The 21,828-nt window shown below is 51.4% G+C and overlaps 1 protein-coding gene across 2 annotated transcripts in view; it reads left to right on the top strand.

Moving 5' to 3' along the window:
• LOC105564256 (dachshund homolog 2-like) overlaps positions 1-21,828 on the top strand; it is a 57,048-nt gene that overhangs the window by 4,974 nt on the left and 30,246 nt on the right. For both annotated transcript variants that reach the window (XR_001009103.1, XM_012016498.1), the window contains exons 2-3: positions 10,585-10,813; positions 13,687-13,749. Coding sequence is in view for 1 of the 2 variants with exons in the window: in XM_012016498.1 (XP_011871888.1) it covers positions 10,585-10,813; positions 13,687-13,749 (292 nt within the window). In the remaining variant the exon portion in view is untranslated. The remainder of the gene's footprint in view (positions 1-10,584; positions 10,814-13,686; positions 13,750-21,828) is intronic.

The raw sequence follows: 21,828 nt of genomic DNA, 5'->3' as shown, positions 1-21,828 counted from the left end.
AATATTTGATTTTCATACTTTCTTGAGGATCGCATGTTAGCATAGCACAACTAAAAAATTTATAGTTTTCGAGATTTGATTTATAAAAAGTGGGCAGTTCTTTAGTACAAAACGGGATGGAAAGAGTCCATTTTGGTAGTTAAGTATCGGCAATAATATATTATACAAAAATTTATGCAGATTATAAAGGCACTAAATATAGCGAGTAACATAATACAGATTTACCGCCGTTGACGGAAGTATCAAGTGTATGTTCCGCGTGCTTGTGTAAGTTTGTATCCAGTCCTCCTGACCGCGGACCATCGCAGCTCACGAAGTTGCGGTCGATGATTCCGACCAGGCCCAGGTAGCCGCGCAAGATAATTAATGAATTGGGGAAACGGTGACCGTGAGATGCGGATGTGTGTATCGCGGTGATAATTTTTGTCGGTTATTCGTATCGAAGGAATGTATATCGGAATACAAGAATCGTTGGAGCTCCCGGAATTTTCCTGCGGCCCGGAATTACGCTCGTTGAAAGAGGGTCGAGACAATCATTATGGCGAGAACGTGAACCGTATCATCCACGTGGACTGTCGCTACGTATAGCACTCGAGTATAATAAAACCGGTCGAACTTATTGAAACACCGAGGGGTAAACCGCTGAAGGGCATTGTGTACAAATTTCGGGCATTACTAGGCGTTACTAGGCATTACTAGGCATTGTGTGGGCATTAGTGGGTGTTACTTGGCCTTGTTGGGGCATTACAAAGGATCTAAAAAAAAGATCACAGTCAGTTAAACAGCGTCGTCACGGACTCATCTCTGGTCGAGTCAATCGGTCCTCTTTATGTCAGGCATCATTTAGAGAATCACCGATTGTCAAAAATTAGAGGATTGACTTCGATGTTGCGCCGATCTATATTTTCGATTACGAGTTACTGAAGAAGACCCGAAAAGGGGTCGAAACGTTTATATGGAATAGAAATTGAAGAATTATACTGTGAGAACCGTGGTCTGTTCATTTTGTGGCTCACATTGGCATTCTTTCCTTCCTTTATAAAAAGATGAAGCAAGATAAAATAAGATAATAAGGTAAAGTAAAGCCCACTGGGGCATTAGCAGGTCGGTGTACATGATTTGGGTCAGCGGTTTACCATTTGTTCCGGTCCCTATAAATTTTTTTTAACGGTGTAAACTTCGATTCGAATGAAGGCGTCAAAAATCACTTGCTTCAATTTTTGCCAACACAGAGAAGAACTTCTATGTGGGATCTTGAAGTTGCCAGAAAGATAGCAAAGGGTAGTGGAACAAAATGGTCAATATTTAACTGAATAAAATTTATTCGAAATATGGAAAACTCCCTTCGGAAACACCGTCGATAAATTGTCGCGCGCGTGTGCCAAAGATTGAATAGTTAGTTCAAAAGTGAGCTAGCGAAGCAAAATAAAAGAGAGAAAATACGAGTTCTGAGATGAAATCTCAACGGTGGACCTATCGTATTTTTTTTGCCTATGCCAGAAACGTTTCGGTCGATTTTCTACCCCTCATCAGTTACAATCAAGGTTTACTGTGCATGATTTTTTTTTTCGGTAGCCGGCACAGTGTGGTGCCGCGCTTGATTGTTTTTTACGAGAGGCAGCAAGCACAGACGAGAAGCGTGCATAGCGCGACGAAAAAGCGGCCACATCTCGGCGGAGGCTGCGAAGGGAAACGTAAGAAGGCGCCGGGTTAATCGGAGTAACAAAGGCACCGATGTGTTAAGCCTCTTCAATTTTGTAACGCCTTTACTGCGCGCCGCGTGACCGTAAATCAATCGCGCCGAGGATTTTCGCGTTTCATCGCTTTTTGCGAAGCGGGGAAAGAGCCCGCGCGCGGCCGGCAAATGAAGACGTCAACGAGAGGAGACAAAAAAAGAAGTTGAAAGATTTCGCGCGCGCGCGCGCGCGAGAGAGAAAGAGCGAACAAGGGGCGGGAGGGGAAGGAGGGCGGGAGAGCGTGAGGTTTTAGCATGCGGTGAGAAAAAAAGAGTATTATTAATATAACATATTATGGATATCCCTTTTACCGTGACCGCTTCCCGCAATCATGCAATCTGAAGAGTACGACCGCGGGACCATCGCGTGAACGCAGAGGGATGTTGGATCGACTCTTATCTCTGATTATGAGCCTTTCCGCTGCAGCGCGGGGAATGTGGCTGGCGGGAACTGGCGGATCGGTGCGCGTCGTATACAGAAACTCCCGGCCTCGTCGCGGGAGACGCATTTGCAACAATGTTTCGCACGACTTGTCGGTCCCGCGCGAGAAAATAAAGGAGCGGGTCGGCGGACACGAGTGCAGGTACACGCGTCGCGCGTAACCCACACATCAACGGCGCCGGCCGTTGCGAGGGCCGCGGCCGTAAAATCCGTGCCGCCTCTCAAAGCTCTCGCGAGGCACGACGGGATTTTAGTACGACTTAATTACGTCGGTCCTCGCGCTCCGCGCTGTCGTCCTTTTTATTCCACGAAGACCTGGGGGCGCATTTACGACGCTCCCGCGGATCCGCCCATCCGCCGCAGGGTCTAGGATCCTCGGGGGACTCTCCATCGCGCGGAGCTGCCGGCCGTTTGAAAATCATTACTGTGTATATCCCGCGAAATTATATGCATCTTAAGTTATCGCCGCGCACGATCGCCGATTTATCGAGTCTCGAGTAGCTTTCGCGATCTAAGGAATCCTCTCCTTCGCATTTCGCGGACTAGAAAGTTGTTTGCTTCCTTCACACTGGTACAGCGCGATGTTTTCTGGAAAGCGTTAATCTACGTGTTTTTAATGCGATTCGCGTACGGGACAGCGGGGTGTACGTTACATCGATCGCGCGTGCTCGAAACCGCAGGGTCCGACACCGACAGAGGAGATCGGCGAAAGTGAAACGCTTTTTGGGCAAAGTGACGGCAATTTCCTGCGATTAAAACCGCGACTAATTGGCTCAAAAATCTGTACAATTTCCGCCCCTCCGCGCGCGGCCTCGCCGCCGCGCCGCGCCGCGCCGGCCCGGTGGCGTAATGGCGATGGCGATGGTGGTGGGTGGCGGCGGCGGTGGTGGTAGTGGTGGCAGCGGTGGTAGTCAACAATTTACTCGTTAGTGGCCCGACGAGTGTGCCGCGCCGCTCAATTAACTTGCGAATCAACGAGCCGGCCGCTTTGTCCGCGCGCGAATATTTCTGTGTAATTCGTACGCGCGGCCCTCGTGACCAACAAACGCGCGCGCGACGCGGGAAATAAAAAGCGAGGGCCGGCCGGAGGTAACCGCGGGATTGTGGGTGGGCTAACAGAAAAATAACGGAGCGGGCAAATGGAAATCGACACCGGCCGTTGTTTTCCGGCCGTAAAAGGTCGGCCGGACGGCGGGGGCGAATGTCTTTCGAGGGCGATCAAAAAATGATGGGCTCGTTTGTGCACCGGCGACCGGTGCTACGCGCGTGAAAACAGCCGTCCTCGCAAATTAGCCGCGGCCTCTCCCGTGCCTGGAAGTGGTGGCGAATTTTACAACGCCTCCTTGCGAGAGGCGTGCGCGCCGCGGCCCCGGCGCGGGTCCGCGAGCCCGGCTTCCTACGCCCGAGCATCGTCCGCGCGCACGTTGCGCCGCTTTAACGGCGCGGCTTAATCTTTGCTTTAATAATCGCATAAAATGATAAATAACGCCGCCCGCGGACTGGTACGCGCGCGGATGAACGCGGCCAGGACGACGGCGCGCGGCTTTAAAACGCGCAACAATTGGACTCACGTGGCGCATGTCAAAGGACATAAACCTCGGCCACCGTAAAAACTTGACGAGTGTTCGTGGCTTTACTGCGACTACGCAATTCTGTAATGTTGCTGGGCTGTAGCCGCCCGTAACGATCGTGACGGATCTCTTTGGCTTCCGAGAGTGAATTTTTATCGACGCAATCATTGATGCGGAACAATCCCGTTATTAATGAAAAATCTCACGTTACACGTCGCGCGAAACGCAATGTAATAAACAAATGGAGTTACATCAGGGCCATTATAAATCAAGCAAGAAGCGAGAAGCTTATTAGGTCCAAGCAAGATGTAGATAGCCAAATAATTTTTATGCGCGAATTTCCATACCGGTTTTCCACCTGCACTGCGCGCCGGCTTCTTTCCGGACGTGTAACACGGTTTTCGTTCAGATGGAATCGTTGTCGTCAGCAAATTCACGATACTTAAGTCGATGAACGAAATCGAATTGTTTTATACGCTACATTTAATGAAATGCTACATATAATGTAATCAACTTACTATTAAGTAAACAAAGTAAATAATGTAAAAAAAAAATACAATTAAGAGCCGCAAAGAAACAATGTGATTGTTCCGTTTGTACAAGTTCGATGATATTTTCTGGACTAGATCACGAATAATGAAAATACCTGGCGGGTATCGTACGATCGAGAAAACCGGTACCGTTCGCTCTCTGTTTCTCCGGCACCATCGTTCTCTCCGTCCCGCTCTCGCTCTCTCTCTCGCTCCCTCTCTTTACGCTCGTCGATGCACAAAAGTGGCCCGTACCAGCTTGTGGGTCCATCCAGTCAGAAAATATTAATAACAAAATATGATATAATGGGAGCATCCCCCGTAGGAAATACAATACAATGTTTATGTAGAGGATTAAGCGATGTTGCGAGATCACCATGAAAAGTATCGACCCCGGTGGGACCGAACGAGCGTTCGCCACGCGGATAGCCGGGCCGGACTATTGCAACGCTGGCCGGCGGGCAGCAGGGGCAGATGGTTCGGGAACACGGGCCCCGAGTTTGATCCTCGGTTTTGATTAGCCCGCGGGAGAGATTTACCTTCGAGATTAGGCGCGGATACGATTTTTCGTGACGGCCGGGGCGATTTCGAAACGTAATGTTTCGCCCGTTTGTCTCCGTCGTCTGACGTCTCGCGCGCCTTTCAACGGACCCCGTCCCTTATCTCTCGAAAGAAACGGAATCGATCGGGACGATTGTGCCTCGCGTGCGAACGAGTGCGATCGCGCCTCGAGCGCACCATGGAGAACGACGGCGGTAAATGTCGACAACCGGACGAAATCAATCGGCGCGGCGCTCGGCCGGCGTCAATAGTCGGATCGCTGAAATTTCAGGCGGTTTCTCCGGGCCGATAAATTTCGAATAAAATATGCGTCGATTTATATTCGGCTGGTCGATCTCCCTTTTTTTTTTCGCGAGGCGCGCTTTTAAAACGCCGAGCGAAACCCGAAATCTGGCCCCGCGGGTACGATCGGGAGAGAACGGTGTAAGAGGTCGTCGGGGATAGATAATTTCGCGAGAGACGCAGCCGCGATCGTACCTAATTTTATAAATTCGGAGTACGCTCATCGGAGGGCTCGGCCCTCCCTCCCGGAGGGGAAGATAAACGAGGCAAAAGAAGATCGCGGAGAAAAGGGCGGGGGGGGGGACAAGGGAGTAGATAGGATAGGGACAAAAGAAGATTCAAGATCCCCAACGGCCTCCGGGTTGGCACTGTTATATTATGCAGAGTGCCCGAAGACAAAGCGACAGGATACGTCGAGGAAACCGTTAAAAAGTTTACCGGACGAAAGGCCGGTGATCAAGACGAAGACGGTGGGAGGGGAGGGCAGAGATGACGTTAGCTTTGACTTGGACGTCGAGGGCGGGGAGGGAGAGAACAAGGAGGTGAAAAAGGAGAGAGTGCGAGAGAAGAGGGGAGAGAGGCATACAGAAAGAGAGAAAAGGACGGGACCTACGAGAGAGACGATCGTCTACGAAGCACGAGGAGTGTAAATAATACTAAGGCTGATTGTGGGCGTGGCTGACAGAACTCTAAAAACCTTCGACTATATATCAAAGGGTTTACTGCCCTTGGATGATTCTCTCTCGTAGCGAAGAAGAGACGCTGGAAGAACAAATACTGGACTGCTGCGTGCGAGAGGAGTGGGAAAAAGTAGAAGTAAACTCTGCCGGCGTGGACGAGAAGGCAGAAGGGAGAGGGAGGTCCAAGGAAGAGGAAGGATTCCGAGGATTCGGTGTAGTCTCGAAAAGGAAAAGTCCTGGCCGTTTCTCTCGTACGTTACCGCTGGTGCACCGCGAACAAGATTGGTTGCTTCCTCTGCCTCTGCTTTCTGTCTCGCTTCGTAACCCTCTCCGTAGCTTCTACTTATCGGCTGTAAGATGCCTATGTCTCAATACTCTCGCGTCGTTCGCCACGGCGCGGGGGAACAACTGTAGGAAATAGTGAGAGAGGCGCACGGGAAGAGCCAAGTACTTTTCTGTACAACAATACGTTACGCGTACATGCATTGACTAATATCAGTATTATTAATTTACCGTAAAAATTGTTGCACGAGCATTATTCGTGGGTTGTCCCAGCTATAATTGTCTACTGGTAAGACATAGACCTCATCGGTCGCGGGATGCCTGCATCTCAATACGTCCCGTGTTGTCTGATCGATCGATTAAGTAGGAAGGAAAACGAGGAAAGAGGAGTACGGCGGAGCGGAGGAGGAGCAAGGAGGTGTGGATACCCATGGCATCCACTCTCTCCTCTGTTTCTTCCAGACTCGACAGACGTTGGAAGCTATCTCGATGGCTGCCCGCCTGCCTACTTGCTGGCCTGAGATGTTCGCCTGGTAAGCTGGCTGGCTGGCTCGCTGGCTGGCTGGCTGGTTGGTCGCTTCGGCTCTCGATTACTTGAAAAACCGGATTCCTCCTGCGCGAAACTGTGTTTCCCGTCTTGTGTTTATGTACCAATACACGCCTGCATGGGGAACAATATTGGTTATTCCGCTGCACACGCCACGGCGATCGCGCTTCTCCCCGTTACACCTCGTTTTATCCTCAATCCGGCCTAGATTCCCGCGTCTAGATAAAATGTCGCGGTCGTTTACGCACCGTCTCGGTGGAATGAGAAATCGAGAGTCGGTATTTGCGACCCGCCGATCGGAACGTGGAACGGACGCGGAAGAGAGCAGTGCCAGTGGTACTCGATGAGTCGCGATGTCATCGGCCGTAGCCGAAGGGTCGGTGTTGGAGGGTTAAATCCAAGGGTTTCGGGGGAGTCGGTGTCAAGGGTAAACGTATACGTGCCTGAGCACAAACACGCCCGTACAAGTATATAAACGTGCTTATGATGGAGCAGGACGAGCGTGGACTTGGTCGTTTGGTAAGAACAATGACGACGGGACCGGGGACGGAGAGGAGAAAGCGGGCACAAAGGGCATATCTTCCGAATAATTTCACATGGCCCTCTGTTCGCCGGTAGTTGGCCGACCGAAAGAAGCGCGCGGTCCTTCACTTGAAAGACGAAAAGAACCGCAACGGCGAGTCGAAATCCTGCGACGCGCAAGCCTCGGGGGAAAATATTTTCGAAGATCAAACACGAAACTGGCTGCACTCTTCTCTTGAACCAGTTATTCCTGTAGATAAAAATTCGTACAAATTTTGTTTCCGCTCGACGAATTTATATCGGACGAATGGTAAATTGTGGCTCAATATTAATATTGATCTGTCACTGTATATTACATTCTTTGTACGAAATACGTCTTGAAATTACACGTATATAAGCGATTCTCGTAGCAATTATTAAAATAAGAAACAGTCGATTACGATGCCGAACAAATTCCATTTGTTGTGCGTACGTGTGTGGTTCAGCCTTCATTCATCCGGCCGTCGTGGCGGCGGCGAGTTGTAGGACGAGCGAAGAGACGTGACGAGACCGACGAGAGATACCGGGCACTCATTTAGTCCGGCAATTTATTCTCGCGTTTTGTAATTAACACCAGGAAAGAAGTAGCAGAAGTTATTCTTCTCCTACGGGCACGGGACGGCACGGCACGGGTGGAAGCGACTACTCCGGTCAGTCTGCCTCCTCCCTCTCCGTCATTTCGCTTCGACTCGCTCCACCTTCGACTCTTCCTTACGTGAAGAAAACGTACGTATCACTATTAAGCGTCAGGGCGGTTGAGGCCCGGAACCTCCTGGACCAACTTGAGAATAAGAAACAGAAGAAGAAGAAGAAAATGGAGAAGAACCGCGAAAGGAGGAGACGCAGATGAGGAGGGAGAGGAACGGAAAAGAGACGGAGAAGAATGGAGAAAAGGAAATGGGGGTGGGAGGTAAGAGAGATGAGGCGACGGCGGGGCGAGAGCGAAGGAGAACGGAGGAGGATGATGGAGGCCTCTCCTCTGCATGCCACCGCAGTCAGCCCCAGACAGAAAGCGGTCTGTATAATTATGGGTTGTCACCTCATCAGCTCCGAGAGGGGAAGGGCCGGGGGAGGTGACGAGAAGGGAGGGGGGGGGGGTCGCTCATCGTCTGCGCGGGGGCATGGGACGGGAGGTTATAGGAGTGCAGTCTTTAGCTCAAATTGTGTTTTATCGTCTTTCGCATTTGGCTTTAGGGTCCCGGGCGACCGAAGGGTGATTGAGCCGCTCGGAGCGGCCCCCTTCTTTCGGGCCCTTTGCCCGATGTCTTCTCGAGAGGTGTCCGTTTTTTGCCAGGCGCAACGCGGTGTCGATTCTCGACGTATAATTGCGCGTCGCATGTCCACTCGCCCGCTCGCTCGCGGGTACTCGCTTACTTCGAGCTTCGGGGTGAATTAAACCGGATAATTCGACATTCGTTTGAAAGAAAGAAAAAAAAGAAGGAAGATGTGCCCGTTTTCGTTTTTCGCATCCCTCTTTCCTTTTCTTTCCGAGGGAGACGGGCGATAGTTGTGCGTAGTAGCGTCACGCGCCAAGGACCTCGGAAACGTCTTCATCGGTCGCGGAGTGCCGCATGCATTGCGGTCGGTAAATACGTATTGTCGGGGCTATAAAATCGCGAAACGTGCGTTTTAGGTATCCACAATGATCGGAACGTGCCCCGGCGTGCCCTCTCTCTTCGCCCGTCTCTCTCGCTTTTGCGCTCTCCGTTTCTCGGTCTCGCCCTGCCTCTCTTTCGCGCATATACGCGGGGCCGGTCTGCGCGAGGGCACGTATACAAAAAGGGGGCGCTGCGCGAGAAGGTACTGAGGCTAAGTGGCGAGTTTAGAGGGATTTCATTAAATCATATGGATTGGGGATAATGTATGTTATTGAGCGGAGCGTTCAAATCGCGCTCTATAAGTTGTAATAAGTCCAATTTTAGGGCCGGTCATGGGCCGGGTCTCGCAGTGGTTGTCGGACGATTCGGCCGCCCGCCGGCCGTCGGCTGCCAATTGGCCCGCGGCCGGCACGGAATGACAGTCACTGGGACCGGCGAACCCGCCACTTACTCGTCAAACGGCCAGCCGGTCCGCCGAAATCACTGCCATTTAGATAATTTGTAATGAATAGGCACCACTCATTCCACATCCCTACCCGCTGCTCCCTCTCCGCGTTCACCTTCCACTCTCTCGTGCACGATCCGGGCCCCGAAAGTACGCGCCGGTCAGGTCGGCAATGACAACAGTATAGTTTATCCAATATTTCATAGGTCGGCGCGGATGACGGTTCCGAGAAAGATGTAATAAATCGCGATAGAGAACGCGCGCCGTGAGCCCTCCGAGACCGGCGAGTTTACCCGAGGCCACTTAAGAAAGAATTCGAGATTTCATCCTCGCCCGAGCGAAGGAAGGAACGACCTCGACATGTTTTAAATGGGTGTGTGCATTCACTCGCGGAGAACGCCGTGGGCAGGCGCATAACGTGATTGTTAGACGCCGGAGTGTGAATCTACTACTACGACACTCAGGTGCATGAGATCGCGTAAAGACGTCGACACGATACTCGAGGAGTATCGATATCGGCGCCGCGCGTCGTACTTCTCACGAGGTTTTCCCCGCGACGCGTAGACACGCGCCGAAGGTACGCATCGATCAAAAACCGTGACCGCGCATACATTATCGCGCCACGTTGCCGGCTAACGAGAGAAAGAGAGAGAGAGAGAAAGGAACGGAATCGGTCGCGCTCGTCTTGAAAAATTGAGGGGTGACGGGGAGACCACGAAGAATAATACAGGCGCGCTACCACACGATATCGAATATATGGGAAGCTCGACACGGTGGGAGGAAGAGAGAGAGAGTGAGAGGGAGGGAGGGAGAGGCATCGATACAGTCAGGCGATGAAACCCCAGGTCGGCGGTCTACCCGAGGCCCCACGGATTCGCGAGCGTATCCATCACGGTGGCTAGCTAAGGCGTCGCGCAAACACACGGGTCTAGCGGCGGACGGCGCGAATCAACGCGCAGATTATATGCAGAGGCTACGCGCCGCCGCCTGTTGTGATTGATATTTGGTTAAGCGGCACGGCGATCCATCAAGCCCGCAAAAGCGCTCTTTATCCTTGGCTCGCCAGGAGCTACACGTTTCACCCGATTCCGGTGAAATCCGGATACACGGCCGGCTCTCTTCTCCCTTCCCCAGCCAGTCTTCGGCTCTCTCTCTCTCGTCTCACGGGCCTTCTTCCCGTTTCCTCCCGGCCGTTGCCGCAGCCACGGAAGGCGGAGGATGATCGATAATTGAATTTACGCAGTTTCTTCGCGGGAGGGCTAGGGGGGTTATAATACATCAAGTTGCGTACGTTGCTGAAATTATATACGGTAACGGGATTTTAAACGCGAATATACATTCTGCTTGCAGACGTACCAAGGATGGAGAAATCACCGCTTCTGGCAAATGGATACAATCACCCTCCCACGCACCTGAGCCACATGCAGTTCATGCAGCTCGGCGGGCACCCAGGTGCAGGACACACCGCCATCCTGTCACCGGCCAGTCTGCCGCATCACCTGCAAGCGCAGGCACAGGCTCGGGTCGAGCAGGGTCTCAAGGTCAACCCGAATATGACCAACATGGAAGCCCTCGCGAGGTGAGTCCCTCCCTTCTACCTTTTCTCGGTTCATCTCGCCGTGCCAGGAGCGACGAGAGACCGCAAGCGGTCGCTTCCTCGCGAGCGAACGAGCGAGCGAGCGACGACATTCCGGAAGCTGCGCTTCCTCGCAGCGGGAAACATTTTCATTAACTTCCTCCCCGAGGTTTACGAGCCGGGGACAAGTCGTGCCGGACGAGATGGGGGAAATAGAGACGCGAGGAGAGGCACGGCGAGTCGACGAAGAGCGAGATTCTCGTTCGGTGCTTCTCAGAAAAGTCACGGCTTCGAGTTGTTCGATTTTGCATCTGCTTCCGCGCTAATCGACGGCTCATTCGGAAATTGGATTTATCTGTTCTGCCTCACGGCGATCTCTGGCCGGCGAGGCCAAAAGAATACGACCTTAAGAGGATTGGAAGAGACGGCGAAGCCGTGGAAATCCGAGGGGTCTTGACACCGCTTGATCTCTTCCTCCTTCTTACACCTCTTGCCTCGTTACCCTAGGCCCCTCTTTCTTTTGTCTACGTGTCTTCCTTCGATTTCGCTTCCTGAGACGCCCGTCGTTTACTCGGCTTGGATTACGTTTCACTAACGCGTCGATGATTAATCTTGTTTCCCGGATGTACGATCAAGCGAGTGTTTGGTGAATTTATTGAATTTTAACTGATGACGTGAAGCAGTCCGATTATATAATATAATAATGAGAGATTATTTAATTTTGCATACTACGAAAACGGGGAAATCTATCGCGTTGTCTCGAAGCGCGTCTCGTACGACGTTATTATTCATGATTCGGCTCGACCTTGAGATTTCTGGCTAGCGCTTAGGTCTACCCTCTTGTGGCGTTAGGCCATCGTTGAAGACGCCAAGGCCTCCTTGGCGCGGCAAATCCTTGCCGCGTTACGCGCAGTCCCAAGACGAATATCGCGGCTTATTCGGCTTCGTGCAGAGCCGCGAAGAAGCGAGGAGAAACAGGAGGAAGAGAAAGAGACGGAGGTGGGGGGAGACAGAGAGAGAGAGAGAGAGAGAGAAAGAGAAAGGAGCAGCAAAGGAGCAGCGCAGCCTCGTCCTTGCTCGAGGGGGTAGACGGGTGGCTAATCCCGGCATTTGTTAACGCGTTTCTAATAGATGCTCTCAGTACATTCCCGCTTGCCGCGATACGCTCCCGTAGCCGGCCGGAGCTTTCGAGGATACGGAGACTCGCCTTAATTTTCGATTACATCCGCTCTGTGTAATTAGCCCCATCCTACTAACCGTTACCCCTTTGCTCGAGCCGTTCACTTTAGGCGGCGCGCGCCCGGAAAATCGGGATTTGCCGGCAGATAGAGGGATTTGATCATTTCGTCATTTCAATAAGCAAGCTTTTTAGTCGACGTTAACCGGCCAGTGTTTTAATACAGAATGTTTATCGCGAAAAATATTACCTCAGCCAGGGTTTGGATCTGGACTTCTTCTACTCTCTAGGCGGACGTCTCGCCAGTTCGACCATCGAGGCATTTCTTCATTTCGCTCGGTTTTGCGATCGAGCGCCGAAGAATGAATGATTTCTCGTCGCGCCGTCGGCTCGAAATAACGCTGAAGACAGAGATACGAAAGAAGCAAGCGAACGCGCAAGATTAAAGAGACACTCTTTTTGTTCCTTGACTAAATCTCGCTCACATTTTTCGGATATACACTCGAGACAACGGCGCTGGGCGAGATTCCTTAACGCGGAGCCGGCGCTTCGGATTTTTCACGCGTCTCAATCTTTCGTAACGACGCGACGCAGCGCGCGTGTCCGTGAGCGAGTGTAGCAACGCGCGGGAGAACACGTGCGTGTGCGCTAGCGGACGCGCGCGTACACGCACACACGCGGGCGTGTATAATGACACGGCGAAGGCGGCGCCGCACGTTTCGCATTATGATTTCAGCGCTTTGCTTTTAATTAAAATGCAAATCTATCGCGGCGGAGGAGCGAGCGAGCGAGAGAGATCGGGAGGTAAGACGGATTACGTCTGGGGGCGCCACGACAAACACCGGAATATGATTAATTCAACGCAACCCCATCCTGGGACACCGACGCCACCACCGTCACCGCGTCCACCCGCCGTCTCCCACCTTCCCCTCCTCAGCCCTGTCCTGCCTTGTCGCCACCCCCTAACTTGCCGTATCTCCGTCTTCCCTTCGTCCAACTTCCCCGCCCCGACCTTTCGTCACCCTGCGTGACCTCTCCGACCAGTTTCTACGGACGACACGTACGGCTTTCCTCCGCTGTTCGTTTCTCTTCCTCGTTTTTCCCCCCTTTTCGACATCCGTTGCCCCGCGTGCAAATACAGCGAATTATCAACGTAGGCCCGTGGAAACTGTGTCAGGCGTATTGACACTAGGTCCCGGGGCTTCTCTTCTTCAGGGCGCTGTACTCGGGTAGGCATTTTCAAAACTTCGCGGTCGATGCCGTCTGATTTCCGTTTCATTTTTATATTCCGCAAACGAAGATCCCGTTCCCCCCCCCCCCCCCGATTAACTTATCCGTTCCTTTTTTTATACCCTCGCGACCGGCCCGATCCTAGGTCGCAAATTAACTCCGCTCCTGCCGCGCTGACATCTCTTTTTTAATCAGCGACATCAAAGGCCCTTCATTCCCGGTGCGTTCGGCAACGGTCGGAATCGCGTCGTGAACCGAGAGACGAGACGGTACGGAACAAGGACTCTTAATCAGGCGTGTCCTCCCGCAAGGAGGACGCCTCGCGATTATGCGACTTCTACCACGATCGCGGGACGACGCGTTTCTCCTTTCGTTTCCCTTTCGGTTTGATCGCCGTTCCGCCCGAGGTTTTCAGCTTTCTTTTCCATTTTGTCCGTGTCGTAACCGCCTTTTGTTTTGTGCTCCACAGGTCCGGGACGGTTTGGGAAAACTGCCGAGCTGCCTACGAAGATATTGTCAAACACCTCGAAAGGTAGGACATCCAAAACCGTATTAAAGAGAAACGAAAAATACATGGTGGGGAGAAAAATGACAATCGTGCCGGACCGTGGGTCCGCGGTCATCGCGTTGTCGCGTAGAAATTTTCGACGGCGCGAGTGATAACGCCCGAGCGAGGGCGGGAGGGAGGGGGGGACTCGCGCAGCGCCGTTCACCCGTGAACCCCGTAATTCCCGATTAGCCGGAAAAATCGCGCTGCATCACGGCATGGCAGCAAAAATACAGAACGCAACGCGAACGGCAGGCTCGATGACGCCAGCGGCCTAGGCCGCCCGCTGCACTTCCGATAAATCAGTATTACCGGGGAAGCGGTATCGAGTTTCCGGCCGCGCGACAAGTTGAGTCCAGGCCTGACGTAGTAATGCCGACATGATTTGTATGGTGCGAGAGCTCGTAACCCCTCTGCTCTCCGTACGCACCGTGGGTCCTATCCCTCTCCTATCCGCCGCAAAATCCGTCCGACCGACCGGCGGCCTCCGTTTCGTCCGACACCAACACAGCCGCCGCCGCCGCCGCCGCCGCCACCGCGGCCGGAGAGCGAGCCACCGAGGTTTCCGCGTGATCCTAACCACTTGTCACTTCACGGCACGCAGATCATCGTCACGACGTGCCCGTCCATCATTCGGGGATTAAATCATTCGAGTGCCTGCGAAATACTCGCGCCTGCGGAGCCATCGCTGCTCCGAAAGGGTTGATTTGGGAAAGGGGCTTTGCACCCACACCCCCCCCTCGTCGATCTCGGCGGAGAGGGTGCGAAGTAGCAGGCTCCGCTTCATTATCGCTCTCTTTTTCTCCTCCGAGCCCGTTGTCACGTGCATCCGCGGAAGCGAAAGGTCGCGAGACCCGAAAAGGGTGCGTCAAACAGCTCGAAAATCTTGTGTTTCAGCCTCGCCTCGTTTCACCTCGAGGAGGCGGTAGGTGCGGGAGGATGGTGCGGGTCCTCGCGCCTCCACGGCGAGTCTGGCGGAGAGTCGTTAATACGGGGGGGTGAAAATCGACACTTGGCCGTTCGAAACGTAATTTCCAATTCAAAGGCAATGACCACTGGTCGAGCCCCCGCCGCCAACCACTCACTCGGCCCCCGCACGCGCTCACCCGCCGCCTGTGCGCCGCCCTTTCTCTTTCTCTCTCTCGTTCTATTTGCTTTACCGTCGACCCCACCGTCGACTTCGTCAACCGGACAAACGCGTATTGTGATTTCAGCCTTTGACTGGTGGCCGTTCGATGGATATCGCAGGGGGTGGTAAATGGGCACGAGGCCACGGGGAGCGGATGTGGATGCTGGCAGCGGGTCGAGGGGTAGGGGGGCAGGAGGGGCCGGGAAACGGACCGGAGTAGCGAGAGCGACGGGGGTGGTTTGCTGTGGAAGGGCGGCGGACCGGCGAGCGCACCGTGAATATTCATGGCGAGAACCCTAGACGAATTCGGACTTGTTGCGACTGACACTGATGTAAACCTTTGTTTATCCTGCGTGGCCCGCGCGTTCGTTCGTTCCCTCGAGATACGCGCCAGCAGCCGCGCAGCCGAGGGCGATTCTCGAGTATTTAACTGCGAGTTAAATTCTGATTAATCGACGGCGCCGGCTTTATTAATTGTTTGTCCTTTTGATTTTACAACGTTCGCAGAACGCAGCCTGCGACCGAAGACTGCGCTGCTCCTTCTGCCGTTTGTCTCGCCCTGTCTCACCCCCAACGTCGGCTTTTAATCCCGACGATTTGTTCCCGCTAATCCATTTGATCTACTCGCTCGGAGGAAAACTCCGATTTCCTCTTGAGTCTATCCACCAGTTCAGTCAATTAAATCTCATTAATCCCACGGCGCGGTGAGTCCGTTTGGACGGTCCACGTTGGTGATTTGGACACCCGACCACTTTATTTTGCGCACTCGATGGAAAGGTGTAACAGCTGCACAATTGAGCCGGCTGGAACAGGAAGGGTGCGTGCGTAAAATTTCAAGCCCGCGCTAGCGTAAAACCAAACTATAAAAAAAGTTTCAATGTAAACTTGAAGGAGTGTCCGCTCTCTTCGGCGCAAAGTAACGTAAAAATTGAAATATTCATACTGCTTATAAAACTTTTTTCCCCTCAAGTACGTACCCTTTCTGTTCTACCTGATTCAATTGCACTTTTACACCGTCACAATTGCGCCCATCGATCATTTTCGTCGCGAGTGATATCTATAGAATCGAATTTCGGGTATGTATGACTAGCGGATAAGCAGTCGTTACGAGCGGATGAAGGCGGAGTTGCGAGAGACGCGCGGCTTCCATCGCGCTCCCGTCCGACCCTCGGCGCGCTGCGGCGGCGGCGGCGGCGGCGGCTCGCGCGTTATGAAGTAAGTAATATTAATGGTTCCCCGCAGTCAGAATGTTCGGTATCAATGCGCTAATGTCGGCTTCCTGGCTTTAAAACTACCCAGTCATTCCGGCATAATTCAGGCGCATTGTCTGTCGCCGTCCAACTACCATCCGCCATCAGTTTCTCGCTGCCTTCCTACGGGTTCCTTATCGTCAGGCATCCCCTTACGCGTTGCCTGCCTCCGCGTCTCCGTACCCGTCCCCCCCCCCTTTCTCTCTGCTGTTCCCGCTCCGCACCTTGTCCCCCGCTCGCCGTCTCTCTTCGACCTAACTTGGGGCCCACCCTCCCCGTCGCACCCGCGACGTCATTAATTACGGCGACGACGGCGACGACGTCCTATCGTCCAGGACATCTGCTGGAAAATAATATTCATAAAGTTGAGCCTCATCGTTACGATCGACTCTTTCTCCTTCCTTTCTCTCTCCCTCTCGTTCCGCCACGCTTGGGGTCTGCGCCTCTCGCTTCCTCCTCCTCCTCCTGTCCGTCTTATCCCTCCTGCGCCGCGCCAGCGCGAGATGACGTCGCCCATTTACATTTACGGTCATGGTTTCGTGGCTGCCGAGACCGCGTCCACAAAGAAGTACACCGACGACGGACGTAAAACGACGGACACGTCGAAACGCGTCGTAAGATATTTCACTTCTTGCCGCTTTGATAACCGCGCGTGATTACCGCCGACGTCGCCGTCGAGTCGTATCTCGGGAACGGCACGATCGAGATTATCCTACTCATTTAGTACAACACTTAGCTTAATATGAACGATTCGTCTCAGTTCGATGCGCTCGTTAACGTCTTATCTGATCTGATTAATAAAAAGACCATGAGTAAATACTTGAATCTCCATAGAACGTGAAATTGATATTAACTAGCATCTCTTCCGAGTAACGTACAATTTCATTGCTTTTTTTTCAAATTTAACTACGCACGTACGAGCGCGGCGAGTTTCATGCATCATCATCTACTAGCATTCTGGTTTATCGTGTCCGTCCGAGTCGAAATTTTGGCCCTATACGTTGAACCTTTAATTCTATTATATGTATAGTAAGATCTAAGACGGTAAAAGAGATCGAACTGCGAGTAAACATTTACTCCTTTCAAACTGGTGGTGTCGGAAAAGTTCTACTTTTGCCAATTTAGCATTAAAGTAGGTCCTTTTAAGTAGAAGCTAAAATAAATTCTTAGAATTAAAGATTCAAGGGAGGAGTAAAAAATATAACGTCATCAAAGTAGGTTATTGCTAGTCCGTGTAGGTGTATAGATCAGCTAAGTAGGTGCAAATTAAAAGTGTCAAAATAGTATCAAAATTTCGACTCGGGCGGCTAACCGTTGTATTACAGTGCGGCAAACTATTACCTACAAGTAATTCGCCAATAAGGAACTTGATAATGGAATATTTCGCGCGAATCACGCAGGAACGGGCGTTTATCGCGTAACCGCGGATAAGCGCGGGTCGAAAAAATAATCCCGGCGCAAAATCGGTCCCGGCTGTCAAACGATCGGCCCCGGGCCTCGTCCATCTCGTCGCGCGGCGAAATGGTTAATTCGACTCTCGGCGATCGCGCGGACGATAGCCGAGAGCCGTTCTCTCGCTCTCTTACCATCGCGAGCGGCACGCTAATTGCGTTCAAACGAACTGTCAGCGCACGGACAGGCGCACCGGCGCAAACACCTACGGAGTAACCTATCGCTACACGAACGGCACACGTACGGCAGCGACGCGACGTGCGGGCAAATACGCGCATTGTGATTAATACCGTTTACGCGGCAACCGGTCCGGGCTTGGAGCTGTCAGCTTGCCGCCGCGAGAATCCCCATAATTACGCGACGCGACGTTTTCCGCCTTGTCCGCTTAATCGCGTGTGCATCGAATGCAAATTCGCGCTACCGAAGGTCATCTCCGATTGTTTCTCCCACCCCGGCAGTTTTATATATACATTTATATCTCACAAATAGATTTAATATCGCCAGTGGTTTATAACCATTGGCCAGTGTAGGTCGTTTTAAAGAACTACATATCATTATATTTACATCTTTTAATTTATTCCATCCCTCGCTGTTGCGCCTGACTGTCGCGATTAGTTGTTACACTGATAAAAATAATATCTTCATCCAAAAAATATTACTTTACTCAAGAAACTTATTCATTAGGTGACTCCTAATAACTTAACTTAAATTAAAAAAATACTGAACAAATTAAAACATGCATTGCTTTAATTCAAGTATTGATCAGATATCAAAGAATAGATAATTTTTTATTAAAAAAAATTTTATTTTAATTCTATAAAATGTTTATTAAGACGTAATTTTCACTGCGAAGAAAATCGCACTTCTTATTTAACAAAAACAATTATTTCATTTAATAAATAGTATAATATTTTATATCTCGTGAAATCTTTATTTGAATATAGAAAACCTAATAATTTGAATTAATGTACTTAATACAACACATGGATTTACTTGAAATTCGATATTTTCATTTAAATAGAATAAATATTTACTTCAATAAAAAAAAATAATTTTAAGTAAATCTATTGTACTTAGTTTAAAAAAGTTTTTTGTCAGTGTACGCCGTGTTATTACGTTGCATTAGCATGATGATTGCTCTGCCGATTATACCATCTCTCTCTCTTTCTCTCTCTTATGAATAATCCGCGAGCGCGTGTGCGGATCATCAGGATCACCGTCCGCCGACGGCGGGGGTCGTTCTCGCGTCTCAATATGCACGCATAGGTGGAGGACTTTATCCGGGCAAGATGGCAAATTGCGCCCAAGTAAAGTAAATTATGCGCGAGAATCGCTATGCGATTATCTCGGCGCTGACAAAGCGCGCGTTAGTCACGCTATCACTCTCGTTCTTCCGTCTCCTCTCCGGCGCGCTGTTCCGCCGTATCGTTCTCCGATTCTTCCAGCATGCCCAGTAATTTCCCGACATAATTTTCGCGTGTAATTGCGGGTGTGCGGGCGCGATTGACTGGACGATTACTCAGATATTTAAAGAAACGCGATCTGCACCTCGTGGGCATCGGGGAGAAAGAGAGGGACGGGACATGAGGGGGGAGGATGCTCGATCGGGCTGTAGGGTCGCCTTAATTTCACGAGAGCGGGGCCGAGGCCTCGTTCGTGTCGAGCAGGTACAAAATCCGATCGCTTATATATTCCTCGCCTGGTCACCTTCGATCGCTCTTCGTCGATCGATTATATCTGACGTTCCTGTGATCTAATCCCAGCAACAGACGACAATTAGCCCGGCGATTTTTTGCGCGACGCGTCTCGTAGCGCCGTCGTGGCTCGCGTGATTCGAAGGGAGATCCCGCACGGAAATCGGACGGACGGTCAGCCGCAAAACAATCGATTCGCGACAGCCGCCCCGGTTAGCTCGCGTTCGGCGAACTTGATCAATCGACGGACCCTTCTGCGAACCGATTATCGGCCGCTTATCGACGATGGCGCGCTCTAAGGACGCGGGGACGATCGAGTTACGTCATGATCCTGTCGTGACCGAACGGTCGTGAGGGAGGCCCCTCCGCGCGTCCTCTGAGCGATGATAGTGGATCGATCATCCCTCCACGGGACGATGCCCGATTGATCGCGACGCGGCACGAAAAGAATCGTAAAAGTCGATCGGGAGAGTAAAGCTGCATGGGACGGATTAACGGGCACACGCGAGTAATGAAAAGTGATATAAAAGCGGATCCCGGTAGCGCTCGAGCTCGAGAAAGGGGGACGGGAGACAACGCGAGTTGGAAAGAAGGGGCTAACGCGCTTGTTACATCAACGGTAAATCTTCCGACTCGTAAACTTCTCGGCCGGGCGAGTGGAAGTCGAGGTAGTCGCGCCTTCTTAAGGAAAAACGACAGGCCGCTCCCGAGGGGAAAAAGCGCGGAGAGGACAGGATAGCGCCCGGGAGAGGGGCTGAGTGACATTTATTTTATTAACTCGACTAAATTATTTATCGACCGGACGTTGCAGAAAGTGCCGTGACATCGTTTGTCCGAAATGATAATTAATCCCTCAACGCTCGGTGAACGCCGACGACAACGAGTCACTTTTATATGCAAATACTTTGCTAATATTATGCGGCATTTTGCTAGAAAGTAAAGGAATTTTGATGGATGCAATAAATAATAGAGGCAGATTATTTTTCGCGGAATAATATTACGATACAATCTTTCTTGGGCAGCGATAGCTTTTTTTTTTGCGGGGGAGAGGCGGGAGGGGTCATTTACGTTGAAGATACAAGCGATGAGAAGGCACGCGGCTTTGGTGCGAGCGCAGCACCGCGCGTTGCACGGGGGGATGGTGGAACCGACGACGGGGTATTACGGGATCGAAGGGAATCATCCGGTGGAGAGAAAGAGACGGGGAGGTGTCATGTTGCGCCAACGTGCATTATTAGAACGTACGTCATCGGCCGGTAACGAGCCAAACCGAGCAAACTTTGGGACGCGAGCGACGTTGGCGACTTCAACGCGTCCGCGTCCACGTCGTCGTTGTCGGCCTCGTCGGTGCCCCGACAAAATGATGATTAATTAAAAACATAATTATAGTCGCGCCGTCCGCAAACATGTCCCCCGGATACTCCTACCGGACACTAATGTACCGTGAAATTGTCATCCTCCTTAGTTCTCCTCGGTATTTTTTCCCACTCGCCGCTCTCGTCTCGTTAAGCCGCCGTCTTTCGTCGGATATTTTCTCAGCGAGACGGGCGCTATTCGTGTCGCGGCATCGGCAGCGCTGACTAACGAGCTTGCGATCGTCGTTACGTCGTTTTTTTTTATTTGCCACTGAACGCACCGCCTAGATGAGACCCCCGGCGATGCGCGCGGTTCAGTCTGCGGCTCGCGGAATTTGAGAAACGCATTTCTCCAATTTTCAACTCTCGTTTGACCACGCGTTTGCTTAAGAAACGGACAATAGATTGGTTCGTTTGGTTTATGAAAAGTGTCACTTGCATTATGCAATACAAGTTCCCTTACCCGGGTCGAAATTTCGGCCCTACGTTGAACCTTTAATTCTATTATATAGTAGGACCTGAGACAGTAAAAGAGATCGACTGCAAGTACAAAATTTACTCGTACTTTCAAACTGATATAGTGTCGGAAATTTCTACTTTTGCCAATTTAGCATTAATGTTGGTCCGCTTAAGAAGAAGCTAAAGTAAATTCTTAGAATTTCAAATTTTAATCGACCTCAGCTGGCCATATTTATTAATTACGCTTTCACAACATTTCGACCAATCGTGGACACAGGTCTGTCGAATAATTGTTTTGCCGCTTAAAATGCGTATGAAAAGATGCGTGTCTCTTAGATTTTTGTCCCTAACAACACGTTTCAAGGAGAATCAAATCAGTTCCGGATAGTCGTTTCCCTCGTCAGTTAAAATTCAATTAAGACATCCGTCTGCAATCGTTTAGAACCTTTGTATAATTAGGAACCAAGTGATTTTGACGTTGAGCTATCCGTTTTTTTTCTCGCCACCTTCCATTCCGTCGGACGCGTATTTTTCGCGCGGTATCGCGCGGCCGGTCAAGATATATTGTTATTAAATGGTTCCCCTTCGGCGCCGCACATGTCGGTATATTACGTAGCGCGGGGCTCCGGACACGGCCGAGTGAGGGGCTACACGCGCGCTGATGTACTCTTATTTATGCCCCCGCGACATGCGATTCCTCGCTGCACTTCCGGCAGACGCGTATC

Source organism: Vollenhovia emeryi, unplaced genomic scaffold (assembly GCF_000949405.1).
Source record: "Vollenhovia emeryi isolate VEMERY1.0 unplaced genomic scaffold, V.emery_V1.0 DF939167.1, whole genome shotgun sequence".
Taxonomy (NCBI): domain Eukaryota; kingdom Metazoa; phylum Arthropoda; class Insecta; order Hymenoptera; family Formicidae; genus Vollenhovia; species Vollenhovia emeryi.
Note: the sequence above shows the minus strand (reverse complement) of the source record. Positions and strands in the feature narration are given on the sequence as shown.